General features: G+C 65.4%; 1 protein-coding gene across 1 annotated transcript; it reads right to left on the reverse strand.

Annotated features, from left to right (window-relative positions):
• Window positions 1-324: 324 nt before the first annotated feature.
• Window positions 325-13,396, reverse strand: IGSF9 (immunoglobulin superfamily member 9). The gene is made up of 20 exons (XM_054398514.1): window positions 13,339-13,396; window positions 12,908-13,099; window positions 8,905-9,057; window positions 8,626-8,777; window positions 8,292-8,409; window positions 8,041-8,182; window positions 7,720-7,865; window positions 7,425-7,567; window positions 7,204-7,344; window positions 6,937-7,053; window positions 6,286-6,436; window positions 6,041-6,164; window positions 5,788-5,963; window positions 5,081-5,331; window positions 4,458-4,542; window positions 3,697-3,867; window positions 3,429-3,474; window positions 1,157-2,524; window positions 713-858; window positions 325-533 (listed from the first exon to the last, which is right to left on the reverse strand). The coding sequence occupies exons 1-20, from the start codon at window positions 13,394-13,396 to the stop codon at window positions 325-327; spliced, it is 4,089 nt and encodes a 1,362-aa protein (XP_054254489.1).
• Window positions 13,397-18,293: the final 4,897 nt, after the last annotated feature.

An 18,293-nucleotide genomic window follows, 5' to 3' on the forward strand; every position in this document is an offset into this window, starting at 1 on the left:
ATGGGGCTGGGGTGATGGGATGGGGCTGGGGTGATGGGATGGTGCCGGGATGATGGGATGGGACTGGGGTGATGGGATGGAGAGAAGATGGGGGGCTGTGCCCCGCAGATGTGCAAGAAGCACCGGGATGGGGAGTTCTGGGATGGGTGGGTGACAGGACCCTGAAGGGGCCAAGGATGCTGGGGCCAAGGGGTGCCCCAGGGTAACGGGCACCTGTCCCCCTGCCACACGTAAGCTGGTGCTGCTCTCACGCCTCTTTATTCCACCCCACCACTCACTGGTGCAGGGCCCCCAGGCGGTTCCAGGGGGAGTCCCAGGGGGTCCCTAGAGCAGTGTGGCCAGCTCGAAGCGCTCACCACAGCCCCCGCGCTGGCCCAGCCTCTGCTGCCGCCGCTGCTGGGTCACCTCCCTGCGCCGCCGGGAGGCCACCAGCTCCCGGTGCAGGGCTGTGCTGCGGTCCGGGGGGCCGCCCGCTACCGCCGCCAACACCTCCGCCGACACCGAGCTCACCGGCGAGGAACTGCTGCCGGGCTCTGTGAGGAGACAGGCAGGGTCCGGCCCCGCTGCATCGCCTGACCACCCAGCCACCCCCAGGGGCGTGGGTGCCAAAGGGCCCTGCCACCCCCTTTCTGCAAACGCCTGGCCCTGGGCAGGGTGGGGGGCAGCCCGGGGGGGCCGCGGCAGGCGGGGGGTCCGGGGGTGCCACACTCACTCTGCCGCTCGAGGTCGCGCAGGGCGATCGTGGAGACCGGCCGGGCCGGGGCCCCGCTGCGGTACAGCTGCAGAGCCTCCAGGATGTCCGACTCCAGCGCGAACTCCGCGTCCCACTCGTAGTTCTCATCCACCGATGTGTTCCTCCTGTGGGGCTGGGCGTCAGGACGGGCCCCACAGCCGGCCCGAGGGACAGAGGGACACTGAGGGTAGCAAGGGTGGGCAGGGATGCTGCAGGGACGGATGGGGCAATTCCCCAGGGGCAGGGGTGGTGGGGACCCCATCGAGGGCTGTCCTCCCAGGGAGCCGTGGTCGGGATGCTGCAAGGGCTGGGAAGCAGTGGGGCAGCTCCGTGCTGGGCCAGCCCTGGCCAAACCCTGTGGGACAGGCTGAGAGCTGCCCTGGCATGAGCCGGCTCGTCGTCGGCGTCCTGCCTGCGGCTCACCTCTTTCCGGTACCGCCAAGGACTGGATCCATCCTCGTTCTGCCCTCCTCTGCTGCTGAGCCTCCGCTGTGCCAGCTGCCCCCGTCCCCGAGGGCTGTGCTGAGGCAGTTGCCCCCTAGGGAGGGAGCCAGGGATGGGGGCCGCAAGAAGGAGGCACTGCCCCGGCCACTGCTCTGGCTGGTCAGACTGCCCCGCAGCAGTTTCTCCTGAGGGGCAGGATCCAGTGGCCTGCCTGGTGCCCAGCCAGGTTCCGTGGTGCCAGCTGAGGGCACAGCCTCAGTCCTGCTGTTGGTGGTAGGGAGGTGGTGAGCTGGCGGGGTTTGGGGTCGCAGGCCAGCTCTGGGACTGGGGGAGCTGTGCCAGGCAGCTGTGCCAGGCAGCGAGGCCTTGGCAGGACCCACCGGCAGCCTGGGGGGCTTGAGGAAAGCGGTGGAAGGGGGGGAGGTGACGTTGGCACATGTGTCAATGCAGTCCGGGCACAGCGTCCGCCCTGCGTGCTGTGGGGAGCCCCCAGCCCCCAGCGGGGTGTGTGGGGGGCTGTGGGCAGGCTCCGGCCGGAGAGCGGCGCGGCTGGGCTCTGCCGGCTCCTCCGAGGGCGGCCAGTCCCCGTCCACGCACATCTCCTTGAAGAAGGGCAGGCTCAGGTACTGCAGGATGCTGCTCGGCACCGCGGGGCCGGCCGCCTGCCGGCTGCGCTCGGGGCTGGGGGGCGCCGGGGGGCTGCGGGGCGGCCGCGGGGAGCCCTCGAGGGGCAGCGAGTCCCAGAGGGCGCTGGCGGTGCTTGGGCAGGGCTCGAGGCTGGCGTGCGGCTCCTCCGCGGCGCCGTAAGGCAGCGTGGCGGCTGAGGCCACGGGGCTGATGTTGATGATGCACAAAGCTGCAGCCTCGTCCACGGGGCTGCTGCTGCCGTAGCCGAAGTAGCGGCCGTGGCGGTAGCTGGCGGCCTGGGCTCCACGTCGGGCTTGGCCGGCGGGCCGGGGGCGCAGCGAGACCCCCTTGCGCCAGATGGGCTCCTCCTCCTCCTCAGGCAGCTGGAGGTAGGGCTCGGGCTGTGGCCCGGGGGGGCCCTGCTGAGGACGCGGCTCCGGCTGGGAGTAGGGCAGCGCCTCGGAGCCGCTCTCCTGAGCCTGCTGTTCGCTCTCCACCACGAAACGGCCGTCGGGGCCGCGGCAGATGCGCTCCAGGGGCATCTGCTCCCCGACGTGGCTCTCGTACACGGCGTACCGCGACCCGGCCCCGGCAATGCTGAGGCCCAGGCTAGTGCCAGCCTTCTCGCCCCACAGCAGCGTCCGGCGCAGGCTGCGGTAGGGAGATGCCTGCAGCTTCAGCTTCATGGTGCTGTCTGGGCTACCAGAGCCACGAGAATCGCTGCAGGGAAGGGGGAAAGATGCTGAACACCCTGATTCGAGGAATGGGTTGGGTCGGAAGAGCCCTCAAAGCTCATCCAGTTCCAACCCCCCTGCCATGGGCAGGGACACCTCCCACCAGCCCAGGTTGCTCAAGATCTCATCCAGCCAGTCCTGGAACACCTCCAGGGAGGAGGAAGCCACACTCCCTGGGCAGCCTGTGCCAGGCTCTCCCCAGCCTCATTCTCAACAATTTCTTCTTTATCTCCAGTCTCAATCTCCACTCTCCCATCTCAAAGCCACTGTTCCTCATGCTGTCACCCCAAGCCCTCATCAGAAGTCCCTTCCCCAGCTCCCCTGGAGCCCCTTCAGCTACTGGAGGTCTCCCTGGAGCCTTCTCTTCTCCAGGCTGGGCAGCCCCAACTCTGCAAGTCTGTACCCCATAGGGGAGGTTCTCCAGCCTCTGATCCTCTCAGTGGCCTCCTCTGGACCCGTTCCAACAGTTGCATGTCCTTCTTGTCTTGGGCACCCCAGACTTGGGCACAGTGCTGCAGCTGGGGTCTCACAAGAGCAGAGTGGAAGGGGAGAACCACTTGGCTTGTCCTGCTGTGCTCCTCTGGCTGCCCCCCATTCCAGGAGAGCCTGTGCCATGCATCTGCCAGCAGGCACCATGACCCTGCACTGCTGCTGCAGGCTCTACACCCCTGCTGCTGCTTCAGCCCTACCCCATGGCATGCCCTGACCCCCAGCACCCCTCTCCTAAAGCCACCTCTGCAGCTGCCCCCCCAGTCTGACCCTCTGCCCTCAGCCAGAGGTGAGCGAACAATGGGGAGCACAGGGAGGGAGTGGGAGCACGGGGCGGGGAGCGTGGCATGGCATAGCACAGCATGGCACAGCATGGCATGGCACGGCATGGAATGACTTACTGTGGAGGTGGAAGCTTCTTGCTGGGGGAGAAGACGAGTGGTGGATCTGGAAGGTCATGAGAACACAAAGGGGATCACACAGGCAGCAACTCAAAAAAGTGATGACCAGGAGACAGCGGCAACCACTCAACCCTGCTGCTCACCCTGGGCTGCCTGCTCTGCCCCCAGCCCTGGGCACCGACTCCTGCCACCCTCCCTGCATGTGGTGCTTTGAGCTCCCTGGGAGCCTTGGGACCCAGGGGCCTGCCCCCAGGCAGCCAGCTCCTACCTTGCCTCCTCTTCTGGCTGCGGGCGGCGCGCCGGCGGCTCATGATGCAGGCGGCCATGGTGCTGAGGATGACAGCCACGCTGAGGAAGCAGATCCCCCCAACCACTCCTGCCAGCACCGGCTGTGGCAGGAGCTCTGGCAGCTGGGTGCGGGATGGATACACCTCCATGCCTGGGACAGACAGAAGACAGAGGCTGGGGCACCCACAGGGCAGCCAACACAGTGGGCACAGCCTCCCTGGCCTTGCCAGTGCCAGCAGGAAGCAGCAGAGCCCTTGCTCTCTCACCCCTCAGGGCTGCTCTGCCTTGGGGTGGGTCTGTGCCCTCTGCCATGCCAAGCTCCAAGGGCAGGGATGCTCCACGCAGAGCTCTATGTGGGCCCTGAGACCAAAGTCACACCAGAGATGTGCACATGGAGAGCGCTGCTCCCAGGTGTGAGCTTTGGGCTCCTGCTCTGAACTCTGCATCCCCTGGGCCTAGCAGCTTGGGGTGCTGAACCACACTGGGCATTTTATACCCCTGAATCACACTGGGCATTTTATACCCCTGAACCACGCTGGGCATTTTATACCCCTGAATCACACTGGGCATTTTATACCCCTGAACCACGCTGGGCATTTTACACCCCTGAACCACACTGGGCATTTTATACCCCTGAACCACACTGGGCATTTTACACCCCTGAACCACACTGGGCATTTTACACCCCTGGTTTCTGTTCCCAGGGCAGGAGGCAGCCCTGGGTGGCAGCCCAGGCCTCACCTGCTGTGGAGACGTTCACTGTGTTGCTGGGGTCGCTGATGTAGCTGCCAGCAAAGGCCACCAGTCGGAACTCATAGAAGGCGTCCTGGGGGGCAGAGGGCCATGGGCCCTGTTGGCACAGCAGCCAGCCAGGTGCCAGCCAGGCCCCAGCCCACTTTGCTGCAGAGCCAGGCGGTGATGTGGCATCACCACATGCCCCAGTTCTGGGCAGCAGCCATGCAGGAGATTCAGAGACTTGTGGAATGGGTTGGGTTGGAAGGGACCCCCAAGATCAACCAGTTCCAAGCCCCTGCTGTGGGCAGGGACACCTCCCACCAGCCCAGCTTGCTCAAGGCCTCATCCAGCCTGGCCTGGAACACCTCCAGGGAGGGGGCAGCCACAGCCTCCCTGGGCAACTTGTTCCAGGGTCTCCCTTCCCTCACTCTAAAGAATTTCTCCCTCATCTCCACTCTCAATCTCCTCTCTCGCAGCTCAAATCCATTGCCACTCATCCTGTCACCCCAAGCCCTTTTCCGAAGTCCCTTCCCAGCTCTCCTGGAGCCCCTTCAGGCCTTCCCCCTCCCTTTGCCACATCCCCCCTGGAGCCATCCCACAGCCAGGGAGCCTCCACCAACCATTCCCACCTTGATGAGTCCTGGCACCAGGACCTGTGTCTTGGTGCTGGGGATGGAGCGGTCCAGCACCTCCCAGCCGCCCCTGTCCTGCCGCAGCTCCAGGGCGTAGCCGCTCAGTGCCACTGAGAGCTGGGCTGGGGGCTGCCAGCGCAGCAGGACCCCCCGCAGGGTCTCGTTGGCCGTCAGAGCCTGCGGTGGGGACAGGAAGACTCCCAGCGTGATGGCTGGAGGCTCGGCAGGCACTGTGGTCACTGGGACGCCTGGGGACAGAGGGGAGCAGAGGAGCAGGAAGGTTGGCAGAGACCTCTCTAAAAGCACTGGGGACAGAGGGGAGCACAGGAGCAGGAAGGTTGGCAAAGACCTAAGAGCACTGAGTCCAACCTTTGCCCCAGCACCTCCACTAAGACCCTGTCCCATTTCTGGAAGCCCTCCAGAGATGGAGACTCCACCACCACCTCCCTGGGCAGCCTGTTCCAGAGCCTGGCCACTCCTGCAGCAAGGAAATTCTTTCTGATCTCCAACCTAAACCTCCCCTGGTGCAGTTTGAGGCCATTTCCTCTCATCCTGTCATTAGTTACTTGGGAGTAGAGGCCAACACCAGCCTCACTCCAAGCTCCTCCTCAGGATGCTGGTGTGGGAGTTGATGCAGGGCAGCCTCCTGTGTTCTTGAGGGTCCTGGGGGGCTGCTTTGGGGGGGTGCACAGGCCCCGTCTTACCCCTGGGCACGGAGGTGACGATCTGGCTGAAGGGGCCACTGCCCAGCTTGTTCTGGGCCAGGACACTGAACTGGTAGCTCAAGTCTGGCTGCAGATTCTCCACCACGAGGTGCTGAGCCCCCACCGGCACCGAGAGCGACACCCAGTCGTGATGAGCCCGGGGAGGCTGCTTCACCCTGAGCAGCAGAGGTGAGACACATAAGCCCAGAGCTGAGAGCCCCAGGTGGGGTGTAGGAGGGTGGGTGGGACTCACAGTGGGGTGTACCAGACGCTGAACCTCTGGAAGTAGCCCCCATCAAAGCCTGGCTCCCAGGAGATGTTGGCTGCCAGCAGGAGTGGGAGCACAGAGACGTTGGTGACAGCGTGGGGACTGGTCCCTGGTGGGGGAAGCAGAGAGAACTCACCAGGAGAGCAGACAACTGAGACAGCTGTGGAGGGGCACAGGGAGGTTGGTGGTGTCCACCCACGGCCTCTGCCTGCCAGGCACCAGTGACTCACCCAGCACGTGGACCAAGGTAGTGGCACTGATGGTGGCCACCTGGCTGCTGGCCCTGCACTCCCAGAGCCCATGCTGCTCCTTGGTGAGGGGGCGCAGGACCAGGCTGCTGTTCACATCCACCTGGGCACTGCTCTTCCCCACACTGCCCACCTGCACAGCAAGCCATGGGCATGCTGAGGGTGGGCAACCACAATCTCCCACCCCCAGGGCTGGGGCAACCCACATGAACCCTCCCCCTGCCCTGGGGCTGCTTTAGGCAGCGAGGGGCAGGATTTTGCCCTGGTTCAGATTCAGAGATTCACAGAATGGGTTGGGTTGGAAGGGAGCTCAAAGCTCATCCAGCTCCAACCCCCTGCCATGGGTAGGGACACCTCCCACCAGCCCAGCTTGCTCAGGACCACATCCAGCCTGGCTTGGAACACCTCCAGGGAAGGGGCAGCCACAGCCTCCCTGGGCAACCTGTGCCAGGGTCCTCTCTTAGAGGGCAACCAAAGCAAAGTGCTCTGAGCCCCTTCTGCAGGAACCTGGAGAGATGTGTCCCTGCACCATCTGTAGGGGTATGTGGACATGGCAAGTGCCCTAAAGCGAGACCACAGAGGCCTCCCTCTCAGGAGGGCTCACAGCTGGCTCCCCAGAACCATGGCTCCTACCTTCAGCCAGGTGATGGTGGGTGGGGGATCCCCATGGGCAGTGCAGGGGATCACCAGCTCCCTGCCCACCTCCTGGAAATATTCCTCCTTGGGGCGCACAGTGAAGGCAGGAGGGTCCTGGGGGACAGGCAGGCAGGCAGGGGGTGAGGCTTGGTGGCACAGCCCCACAGCAGGGCAGCCTGACAGCCACACAGTGCACTCAGGATGCTGGACATGGCAGGGTGGAAGCAGCCTGGGCTCAGGCAGGGTCCCCAGCGCCAGCCTCACCTTCAGCAGGACCCTGGTGGGCTGGGACTCGCCGGCGGTGCCGTAGCTGTTGTAGGGGGTGCAGGTGTACACCCCCAGCGCATCGTCGTTCCCCGTGGCGATGACAAGAGAGCCATCAGCTCTCATGGACCAGCCAGGGAGCTGGCAGAGGGGGGCAAGGGGTCAGGGTGAGAGGCTCAGCACGGTGGGAAGGGCAGGGCACGGGGAACGAGCAGCAGTACCTTGCCCAGCTCCAGCGGGTGCCCATCCCTCGTCCAGCTGACAGAGAGCAGGGGAGGGTTGGCCCTGGTGGGGCAGCGGATCACACCCTGCATGCCCTTGGGCAGGGGAGTCTCAGGGAGCATGGTGGTCACCTGGGCAGGATCTGCAAGGACAAACAGGCTGCTGGGGTCGCTGTGGCAGCGGAAGGGGCATTGCTGCCCCACTGCAGCCTGTGGGGATCCCCCCCAGCTGGCCCACTGGGGGTCTTTTTGCTGCTTTTTGACAGTGTGGGCTGGGCCCAGGAGGGGCTCTTACAGAGCACGGTGAGGAAGGCTGAGGCTGAGGGAGGCTGCCACAGCCCGTTGCTGGGGGTGCAGGTGTATCTGCCAGCGTCCTCTGGGGCCGTCTGCTGCAGCAGGAGGCTCCCATCCACCAGCACCCGGACCCGAGCCTGGAGGTGGCTGCAGGGCAAGGGGAGGCATGGCTGGGACCGACCCCACTGCCCTGGGATGAGTGGAACCCCCCTGCCATGCACCCAGTGAGCTCATCCTGCTCCGATCCAGGGGGCCACAGCAGCCCCAGCACCGCTGGCAGGAGCCTGTGGCCACCTCGGTGCCATCCCTGTCCCCCCTGTACCTGAGGTGGAAGACATTTGTGCTGCCCTGGAACCAGGTGTAGGTGAGGTTGCCTGGGTACGCCTCAGCCTGGCATGCCAGAAAGGCATCTTGGGAGACATTGACAGTGAGGTTCTGGGGTGGCACCACGATGAGGGGTGGCCCTGCAGTGAGGAGGAGAGGGCATGGGGACAGGGAATGGTCCCATCTGAAGTCCCCAAACCGAGCCCTGTGGAGTGGCCTCCCCACTGTGGTCTGTGGCACTGCTCTCACCCTGCACGAGCACGCGGGTGCTGTGGGTGACGGTGCCCTCCTGGCTGGAAGCATGGCAGGTGTAGGTGCCCGCGCTGGCACGGTCCACTGCAGTGATGCTCAGCGTCCCGTTCCTCACCTGCAACGGCACCAGGTGCATGGCACAGCCACCAAGGGACAGGACACCCTGGGGCACACGCTACCGTGGGCAGGGCTGGTGGCAGGAGGTGGATGCCACCACGGTGGGGCCCAGGTGCCCGCTGTGCAGCAAGGCAGAGCTGTGGTGCTCGGCAAGCCTGGCAGCCCCGGGAGGCCCCGGTGGAGGTGGGGGGTGACCAGGGACCTGTGCCCTCACCTGCACCGTGCCCCCGCTCTGCACTGCCACCTCACTCCTCTGCCAGGTGACAACGGGCGGGGGGTTGCCGACAGCTGTGCAGGTAAGGCTCAGGGCGTCCTGGTCCCGCACCTCCACGAGGGCAGGGGGGGTCTCCAGGAAGGCTGGGGGTGCTGCAAAGGCAAGTCCAGACCCTCACCCCCTGGCCCGGCTTAACCCATTCTGGAAGGGACGGCCCCAGCCTGGAGAGCTCTTGGCCAGTGCCAGGCAGGGCGGCGGGTGGGGGTGATCCGGGGGTACCGTTGACGGTGAGGTGGATCCAGGAACCGTTCCGGAAGTCGGCGTCGGTGCTGTGGCGGTCGAGGAAGAGCACTCTGCACTCGTACCAGCCCTGGTCGGCGGCGCGCAGGGCGGCGATGCGCAGCGAGGCACCGCGCTCGATCCGCACCCGGCCTGCGGGAGGCACAGCAGCAGCCGTGGCAGCCGCGACCCGGAGCCACCAGCCTCCGGGGACCACCTTCCTGCCCGGGCCACCCGCGTCCCGGGGCCACCCGCGTCCCGGGGCCACTCGCCTGCTAGGACCACCAGCTCGCTAGGGCCACCCGCGTCCCCGGGCCACCCACCTGCCAAGGCCACCTGCCTCCGGGGGCTACCAGCCCACCAGGGACACCTGCCGCCAGGGGCCACCCTCCTGCCCGAGCCACCCGTCTGCCAGGGCCATTCGCCTGCCCGGGCCACCTGCTTGCCAGGGCCAGCCGCGTCCCCGGGCCACCCGCCTTCCCGGAGTGCCTGCCCACGCACCACCGGCCCCCGTTGCGGGCTCGGTGGCTTCCCCGGGGCGCGGGACCGACTGCCCCACTTGGCAGTGGTGTGGCCGTGCCGTGCTTGGGTGGCTTTGGCCTCAGCCGGCGCCGCAGGTGGCTGGGAACGGCTGCGGAACAGGCGCGGGGGCGGCCGCAGCGCGGTGCAGGTCGGGCACCGACACCTGGCCCTGCTCCTGCCATAGAGAGTGCCCTGGGCAGGGACCCCCGGCGAAGTGAGTTCCTGTGCCTCCAGCATCGCTCCTAGCAGCCGGGCAGCAGAACCGGTCCCGCCGCCCCCTCCTCGAGCTGCGAGTCCCTCCCCGCACCCTCCCCCCTGCCTTCCAGGGACCCTTCCCCCGCAGCCTCGTCCGCCCTTTTGCCCGGGAGCACCCCCCCGGCAGCCTCACCCTTAGGAGCCCTGCTAAGCCCTGGGCACCCCCGCACCGTCCCTCTCCCTGCGGAACAGGACACAGGGGCTCAGGCCGAACTCCTCGCCCACCTCTCAGCGACAAGTGGCGCTGACACCTCGAGGGGCACGGCCCTGGGGGGTCTCTCCGGGCCACAGAGCCCTCGTCCCGAGCAGGCAGCAGCCCTGCGCCCCACGGCCTCTTTGATGAGGAGGAGGATAAGGGCGCAAAGCGGCAGCGAGCGGCTCCTTAATCCCCCGGGCTATTATCAGAGCCATAATCGGCTCAGGCCTGCAGCGGGCAATTGGCTCAGCCCTGCCTGGGGTGCACAGCAGAACGGCACCCACTGCCCTGGCACCCCAGGAGGTCTGTGCCCCCTGTCCCCTGCCAGCATCCGTGACCCCGAGAGCCACTCCGGGCTGGGCTCAGCCCAGGGCATGGCACAGCAGGGGTGGCCTCACTCCCAGCACAGCTGGGCAGGGTCGCAGGGTGGCACCGCCTGGAGCTCTTGGCATCGGAGCTGCCCAAGATGCTCTTGTCAACACTCCAGAGCTGCCCAGGGACCAGCAGCTTCCAGAGGTGTTTCCAACAAAGCAAATCTGCCCTGAGCCCCACTATCAGCTCTCTCCAGGAGCTCGGTGCCATGGGCAGTCCTCATGCACTGCCCAAGCCACCAGAGCCCAGGTTGGGCACCATGTGGGTGCTACCAGCAGAGGAAGGCTGCATCCTGCTGGAAGAGCCTTGTGAGGAGGAGGAGGATGGGTAGTGAGACTTAGGCAGACTGGTTGGGGTATGGATGCTGGGTGGGTGGTGGGGCAGGATCCTGTGCCAAGTTCTGGGGCCATGCAAACCCAGCACACAAACCTCTGCCACCTCTTCCCAACAGCACCCAGAGCTGCTTCCAGCCACTACAGTCCCCAATCCTTCCTGCTGCTCCCCATGGCCAATGCCAGCCCAGACCCAGGGTGGCTGGAGGTGTGGGGGCAGAGGGATTGATGTGTGTCTGGGTGCCTCTGGCACGAAGCAGTGCCCCAGGCACACCTCAAAAGCAAGGGAGGGGAAGCAATGGCAGGAGACCTGCAGGACAAAGGTCCTCCCACCCCTCACCAGCTCCCACACGGAGCCCTGGGAAGCCTCATCCCTGCCCGCAGCTGCCAGCTTGCAAGCCTCAGGAGCCGGTGGCAGCAGCAGGCTCCCGAACAAAGGTCCCTTTGGAAGGGATCAGCATGCCCTGGGGACGCCCCCCCCAGCCTCCCCCTAATCCCCTCTGCAGGCCCCAGCCCCCTCCTCCTCTTCCACCACCCTGCCGATAACAAAACGGCTGCTGCCCTCCAGACCAGCATCCCCCAGTGCCTGGCAACCGCCATTCAGAGGGACACAAAGGGGGCCACAGCCCAGCGCCGTGCTCAGCGCCAGGGCCGGGGTGCCCAGGCAGGCAGCTGGGACAGGGACCACCAGCCCTGCTGCAGGGCACACAGGGGTCCATGACACTGGGGGATGGTGGCACCTGGGAGGAAGCTGACCTTGATCCCCCAAGCAACCCCAAGGGCTCTCTGGAGGTGGCTGCAGCCCAGCCTGTCCCCAGGACACCCCAAATTGCCTGACATGGGTGACAGCAAGGCCTTCCTGGTCCCCCTGGGTGACACCTGAGCTGCTCTGCCTGGGAAGGGCTGGATGGGGAGGGCTGTACTCACCCTTCCCCTGTACCCACAGCCCCTTTCCTTCCCTCTGCCCCTTCCCAGCCTCTCAGAGGATTGAGAGCAAGCCACCCCCGCTGCCATGGTGACAGCCACCAGCCCCCTCTGCCCACCCACTTCGCCCTCATTACAGCCACCAGCCCCCTTCCCCCATCACATCCTCTCCCCGCTCCCAGCACTGATCCCAACCTGCTCCACAGCCCCCCGGGACAGGGGGAGGGCTGCGGGCAGCGCAGGCAGGAGCTGCCAGGCCCTTTCTGGGTAACCGGAGGAGCTCCTGCAGCTGAGGGGCCCCAGCGCTGGGCTCAGGTAACAGGAGCCCAGCCCAGCTCTCCCAGGACAGGAGAGGCCTTGGCAGCTCTGCAGGGTTTATTGTCACTGCCTGGGGCTGGCTGTGGAGTGAAGGTGTGCCCAGCAGCAAGGAGAGACCCCCAAGTGTGCCCCAAAATCAGTCTCCTCCTGCACAGCCCGGGATGAGGGAGCAGATGTGCCCGTGGCCAAGCCAGGCTCAGCCTTCAGCCTGCTGGGCATTTCTGGAGCATGTTCAGGAGAGGGTTGGTTTTGGCAGCAGGGCGGGTTCCTGATCTTGGCACCATCCAGAGCTCCAGCCAGGCTCAGCCCAAGATGCTGCCAACCTGCAGCCCCTCCCCTCCTCCCCAGCTGCCCTCTCCTCGAGGGATGCTCTGTTGCCTTCAGCTCTGTGCTCGCAGGGATGCCCCTGGCAGGGATCCCTCAAGGTCTGCCACTGCCTCCCTTTAAATACCCAGCAAAGAGGCCAAGATTCCCCTCCCACGCAGCAGCCCTTCCCCAGCACAGCTTTGCTCCAAATCCCAGCCAGCCCAGCGCTGGCAATCAGCAGCTTCACCAAAACCCCCTCCCCAGGCTCAGCCTTTGAGCCACCAGCATGGGTCAGGACAGTGGCCTGGCAGCACTTGGGCACCCACAGCCCTAGCTCAGCACATCAGGCAGGATGGGGGAGCCAGGACAGCCCAGTAGGCAGCATCACGATGCCACAGTCTGGGGGGCACTTGGCTGCCTTGTTCCAGAGTGAGTGGTGCCAGGGGAGCTTCTCCTGTTGCCATCGTGGCAGGGGTCCCGAGCCGGGTCGGGGGCTGTGAGCTGGGTCTCCCCTGTGCCACCCCTGGAGCTGCCGCACGAAGAGGGGACGTGCCCTGCCCTGGGGACCTCACCCTGTCCCCTTGAGCTGCCCGGGGCTGGGGGACAGCCCCTCGCGTCCCCACCGCCCCGGGAGCATGATTAATGAGGTCTGACAGGGGCAGCCCTCGGCTGAGGCCCAGCCAAGGAGAGCAGAGCTGGGGGGCAGCCCGGCCAGCCTCGCATCCTGCCCCGGTCGGGACCCCCAGGACCCCGTGCCCGCCCCAGCGCCGGGGCTTACCGGCGTACTCCGGGTCCACCCGCGGCGAGTAGAGCCCGAACTTGATGAAGATGGGGAGAACGAAGCCGAAGCGAACCCACTCGATCACGTAGAGCGGGGGACGAGCCTCGTGGGCGTCCAGGAGGTCGCAGCCCAGCACCGTACTCTCCCCTACTCGCCCCACCACGGCCCGGGACTCGCTCTGCCCGCTGCCTGCCGGGACCGAGGCGGGAGAAAGCTGAGTCCCGACACCGGGACGGGACCCTGCTCCAGCCCCTTCCCCAGCCGGCTGTCCCGGCTGCCCCCCGGCCCCAGGAACAGCACCACGTGCGCGCTGTCCCCGCCGCCACTCGCCTCCTAGGGGCCCGGCACCGGCCAGACCGGCCCCGCCAGCAGCGCGCCCGCCCCCGCCCCAGACTTACGCCCCGGTTGAACCAGCGGCGGCCCCTTACCCTCAGCGCCGGCGCCGGCGAGCAGGCTGAGGACGGCGGCGCGCAGCCACCACCGCATAGCCCACGGCGGGGGAACCGAGTGGCGGCGGCGGGTCGCCGGGGGCCTGCGCGGTGCCGGTGGCTCAGGGCCCGAGGACCGGCGGGCTCGGCCGGGCTGCCCACGGCGCAGCAGCCCCGGGCGGGGGGCGCTGGCGGCTCCGCGTCCCGCCGCTCCTCATAGCCTCCCGCTCGGCTCCGGCCGCCGCCGCCGGGCGGCCACAAACAAACCCGAGGCCCCGCCCACTCTCGTTGCCACGGCGACAGCCAATGGGGAGGGCCGCTCCAGGCATCCAATGGCGGCGCGGGGCACGGCCCACGAGGGCTGCCGGGAGCTGTAGTTCGGGCGGGACCGGGGCGGAACCAGGGCGGAGCCAGGCACCCCCGGGACACGGCGGCGCACACCGGGCAGCGACTGCGGCATGGCAAAGCCTGCCCGGCCGGGAGTGTTGGCAATACATGGCCAGGCCCTGCCGTGCTGAGCTGTGCCAAGCTGTGCTCTGCTGCTCAGAGCCCTTCCCTGCCATGTCAGACCATGGCACCCCCAAGGAACCAGGCCATGCCATGCCAAGCCCTCTCCTGCCACACCACATCATGCCATGGCGTCACGGAATTGTCTTGGCTGCAAAGGCTCCTCCAAAATCATCCAGTCCAACACCACCATGGCCACCAAACCCTGGCCCCAGGCACCATGGCCATAGGTTTCTAGAACAGCTCCAGGGATGGAGACTCCACCACCTCCCTGGGCAGCCTGGGCCAGTCCCTGACCACTCCTGCAGGACACAAATTGCTCCTCGTGACGAACCTGAACCTCCTCTGGGGCAATTCATCAGCAACCTGGATGGGGGCACAGAGGGCACTGTCAGAAGTTTGCTGACACAAGGCTGGGTGGAGTGGCTGGCACAGGAGGGTTGTGCTGCCATTCAGTGAGACTGAGACAGGCTGAGAGCTGGGCAGGGAGAAGCTGAATAAAGCTCAACAAGGGCAAGGGGAGAGTCTTATACCTGGGAAAAGAACAGCCCCAGGGAGCAGTGTCGGTTGGAGACAGAGCTGCTGGAGAGCAGTGAAGGGGAAAAGGACCTGGGGGTCCTGGCAGGTGGGAGGTTGACCCTGATCCAGCAAAGTGCTCTTGTGGCCAAGAAGGCCAAGGGCAGTCTGGGGTGGATTAGAAAGGCTGTGGTGAGTAGGTCAAGAGAGGTTCTTCTCTCACTTTACTTTGCCCTGGTGAGGCCACATCTGGAATCTTGTGTCCAGTTCTGGGCCCCTCAGGTTAAGAAGGACCTCAGTGAACTGCTGGAGAGAGTCCAACCCAGAGGCACAAAGATGCTGCAGGCAGTGGAACATCTTCCTCACGAGGAGAGCCTGAGGGAGCTGAGGGTCTGCAGCTTGGAGAGGAGGAGCCTCAGTGTGACCTCATTGCTGGGGATCAAGATGTGCAGGGGGAGTGCCAGAGGCTGGAGCCAGGCTCTGCTGGGTGATGCCCAATGCCAGCTCAAGGGGCAGGGGTGGAAGCTGAGGAAGTGCCATGGAAACAGGAGAAAGAATTTTGTCACTGTGAGGGTGACAGAGCCCTGGAGCAGGCTGCCCAGGGGGCTGTGGAGTCTCCTTCTCTGAAGATATTCAAGACCCTCCTGGATGTGTTCCTGTGTGACCTGCTCTGGGTGCCCTGCTCTGGGTGCCCTGCTCTGGGAGTGGGCTTGGACTGGAGGAACTCCAGAGGTCCCTTCCAGCCCCTGGCATTCTGTGATCTGTGAATTTCAGTCATTTCCTCTTCTATCACTTGATCCTTGGGAGCAGAGCCCAACCTCCCCCCTGGCTCCAGCCTCCTCTCAGGAGCTGCAGAGAGCAATGAGGTCTCCCTCAGCCTCCTCTTCTCCAACCTCCCCACCACCAGCTCCCTCAGCTGCTCCTCCCCAGCCTCTTCTCCAGACCCTTCCCCACCTCTCTTGCCCTTCTCTGGCCCTGCTCCAGCCCTCAAAGTCCTTCTGGCAGTGGGGAGCACAACCCTGCCCCCAGGATTGCAGCTGTGGCCTCCCCAGGGTCCAGCACAGGGCTGTGATCTCTTCCCTACTCCTGTTCCTCACCAGACCTGTCCTCCAAGCATGGTTCCTCTCCTTCCTCCATCCCCTTCCTTGGGGGTCTCAGCCCCACTCTTTGGGGCCAGATTTGCTCACTTGCCTCAAGCAGCTCCCAGGGGGTGTCACCCCCAAGGCTCAGGCCCCCCAGCTCCATGAGGACCTTTGGGCTGGCAGGGAGGGCTCTTCACTGCCTCCTGCCCAGCCCAGGTCAGCTTCTGGTCCGAGATCAGCCCCTGAGGGTCACACACCACGGCCCCAGCTGCCAGAGCCTCTGCCAGCTCCCTTAATGGCAGGGGCTGGGAGGTGCCTAGGGGGGTGGGGGGTGACATCCATCACCTCCAGCCAGGCTGCCATGGGCTGAGGGATGGGAAGCTGGAGGTGTGTCCTCCTTGAGCCTCTGCATTGGCAGCAGAAGCTGCTCCTGAAGGTCTGCAGCCCATCAACAGGCAGCTGGTGAGTTCCACCCAGCGCTGGAGGCAGCTGAGCCCAGCCCAGGGCTGTGATCTCCTCCCTACTCCTGCTCCTCACCAGAGCTGTTCTCCAAGCACAGTTCCTCTCCTGCCTCCATCCCCTTGCCTGGAGGGTGCTCTGGGAGACAGTGTGCCATGCCACACCAAGCCATGCCACACCAAGCCATGCCACACCAAGCCATGCCATGCCACACCAAGCCATGCCACACCAAGCCATGCCAAACCAAGCCATGCCACGCCAAGCCATGCCATGCCAAGCCATGCCATACCAAGCCATGCCACACCAAGCCATGCCATGCCACACCAAGCCATGCCACACCAAGCCATGCCACACGAAGCCATGGCACACCAAGCCATGGCACACCAAGCCATGGCATGCCACACCAAGCCATGCCACACCAAGCCATGCCAAACCAAGCCATGCCAAACCAAGCCATGCCACACCAAGCCATGCCAAACCACACCAAGCCATGCCATGCCACACCAAGCCATGCCATGCTGAGCCCTTTCCTGCCACACACCACATCACACCAAGCCAAGCTATGCCACACCATACCATAATATCCTGCACCATGCCAAGCTCTCTCCTGCAATACCACACCACACCAAGACAAGCCATGCCATGACAAGCTCTCTCCTGTCATATCACCCCATGCCATGCCAAGCCAACATGCCAAGCCAAGCTATGCCATGCTATGGCAAGCCATGCCAAGCTATGCCATGCCATGCCAAGCTCTCTCCTGCCATATCATGCCATGCTATGCCAAGCCAGGCCATGCCAAGTCAAGCCAAGCCATGCCAAGCCAAGCCAAGCCATGCCACACCAAGCTCTCTCCTGCCACACCATACCACACCAATTTAAGCCAAGCCATGCCAACCTCTCTCCTGCCATACCACCCCATGCCAAGCCAGGCCACGCCACCCCGTGCAGAGCCCTGCAGCAGGGAGCCAGCATGCATGTGGGCACCCCCGTGACTGCCCTCATGCCAGGGCTCCCCTCCTGCCCTTCCCCACCCCAGATGCCTCCTCTCTAATCCCATCCTAAATGTGTCCCTGGCACCATGTCCCCACCCTGCAGGCTGAGCCGGAGCTGGGCTGCCCGCCAGGCCAGGGGCTCTGGGAGGCCTCCTGGGACAGGGCCTGGCCGGGGAGGGCACATCCCCCGCGCCCTGCCGCCCCGGTGCAGCCTGGCATCGAGGCTGGCGCATGGCTGTGCCAGGGCGCGGGTGCCAGGCTAGGCCCTGCTCTGTGTCACTGCTGAGTGGTGGGACCAGCGTCGGGCACCGGGCTGGGGTTGGGCACTGCCCCCTTGTCCTGGCACCCTGCCCTGGGTCAGGGGGTCCCCAGGTGCCCCCCGGCAGCCCGGCCTGGCCCGGCCTGCTGAGCCTGGAGACTATTAAGGACAGAGCTAAAGTAAGAGGAGCTAAGGGCAGTAATGCTTGAGGGTAAGCAGCTTTCCTGGGCCCATGGCAGCCCTGCAGCTCCTGCAGGCTTAGGCACTGCAGCTGGGCACTGCTGCCCATCCCCATCGCCCCGGGCCCCCATCCCTGCCCAATGCTGGGTGCCCCACAGCCACCTGTGCCCCAGGCATTGGGGTCAGGGCAAGCCAAGGACCCCTGGACAGCTCCACCTCCCCTTGTGCTATCACAGCCCACCAGGGGCACCGCCTGTGGCACATGGGCACCTCCTCAGTGCCCACCAGGGAAAGGCTGTGGGGTACTGGGCAGAGCGGAGGGGCTGGAGCCAGTCTAAGGCTCTCAGTTCCCCCCCCAGCCATGGCTCTGAGCAGGGCACAGCAGTTCTGCCAGCGGTGCCAGGTGCTGCTGCTTCGCTCCCAAGGGAAGGTGACAACATTTTGGGGTTTCAGCAAGGTGTGGGGGGCTGTGGAGCTGCTTGGCAGAGGCAATGTCCCTGGCAGAGGCAATGTCCCTGGCAGCCTGGGGCGTGGACACAGTGCTCGTGTGCAGCGAGCGCCAGGCGGTGCCAGCCATGTGCCCACGCCTGGGGCCAGGCACAGTGACACTCCTTGCACTTAGGATTTAAATGCCACCAAGGTTAGGAGCAGCTGAGAAGAGATTTTGGGGATTGGACTTTGGGATGGAGATGTCTCAATTCCATCTAAGCTACACTGTAAGCACCAACGCCCCAGGACTGCCCTCGCCTGCTGCCACGGCTGCCAACTTCCCTCTGGCATCACTGCTCTGGCAGGCGACCAGCTCTGGACCACAGTCACACAGAATGGTCTGGGCTGGAAGGGAGCTCCAAAGCTCATCCAGTCCAACCCCCTGCACCCAGCAGGGACATCCTCCACCAGCCCAGGTTGCCCACAGCCCTCTCCAGCCTCCCCTTCACTATCTCCAGGGCTGGGAAC

This window comes from Indicator indicator, unplaced genomic scaffold (assembly GCF_027791375.1).
Source record: "Indicator indicator isolate 239-I01 unplaced genomic scaffold, UM_Iind_1.1 iindUn_scaffold_62, whole genome shotgun sequence".
NCBI classification, from domain to species: domain Eukaryota; kingdom Metazoa; phylum Chordata; class Aves; order Piciformes; family Indicatoridae; genus Indicator; species Indicator indicator.

Coding starts and splice junctions, on each gene's coding strand:
- IGSF9 (XM_054398514.1), bottom strand. CDS start 13,396: ATGCGGTGGTGGCTGCGCGCCGCCGTCCTCAGCCTGCTCGCCGGCGCC. Junction 9,058..12,907: donor GGTGGACCCGGAGTACGCCG/GTAAGCCCCGGC, acceptor TGCCTCCCGCAG/GCCGGGTGCGGATCGAGCGC. Junction 534..712: donor GCGCGACCTCGAGCGGCAGA/GTGAGTGTGGCA, acceptor GTCTCCTCACAG/AGCCCGGCAGCAGTTCCTCG.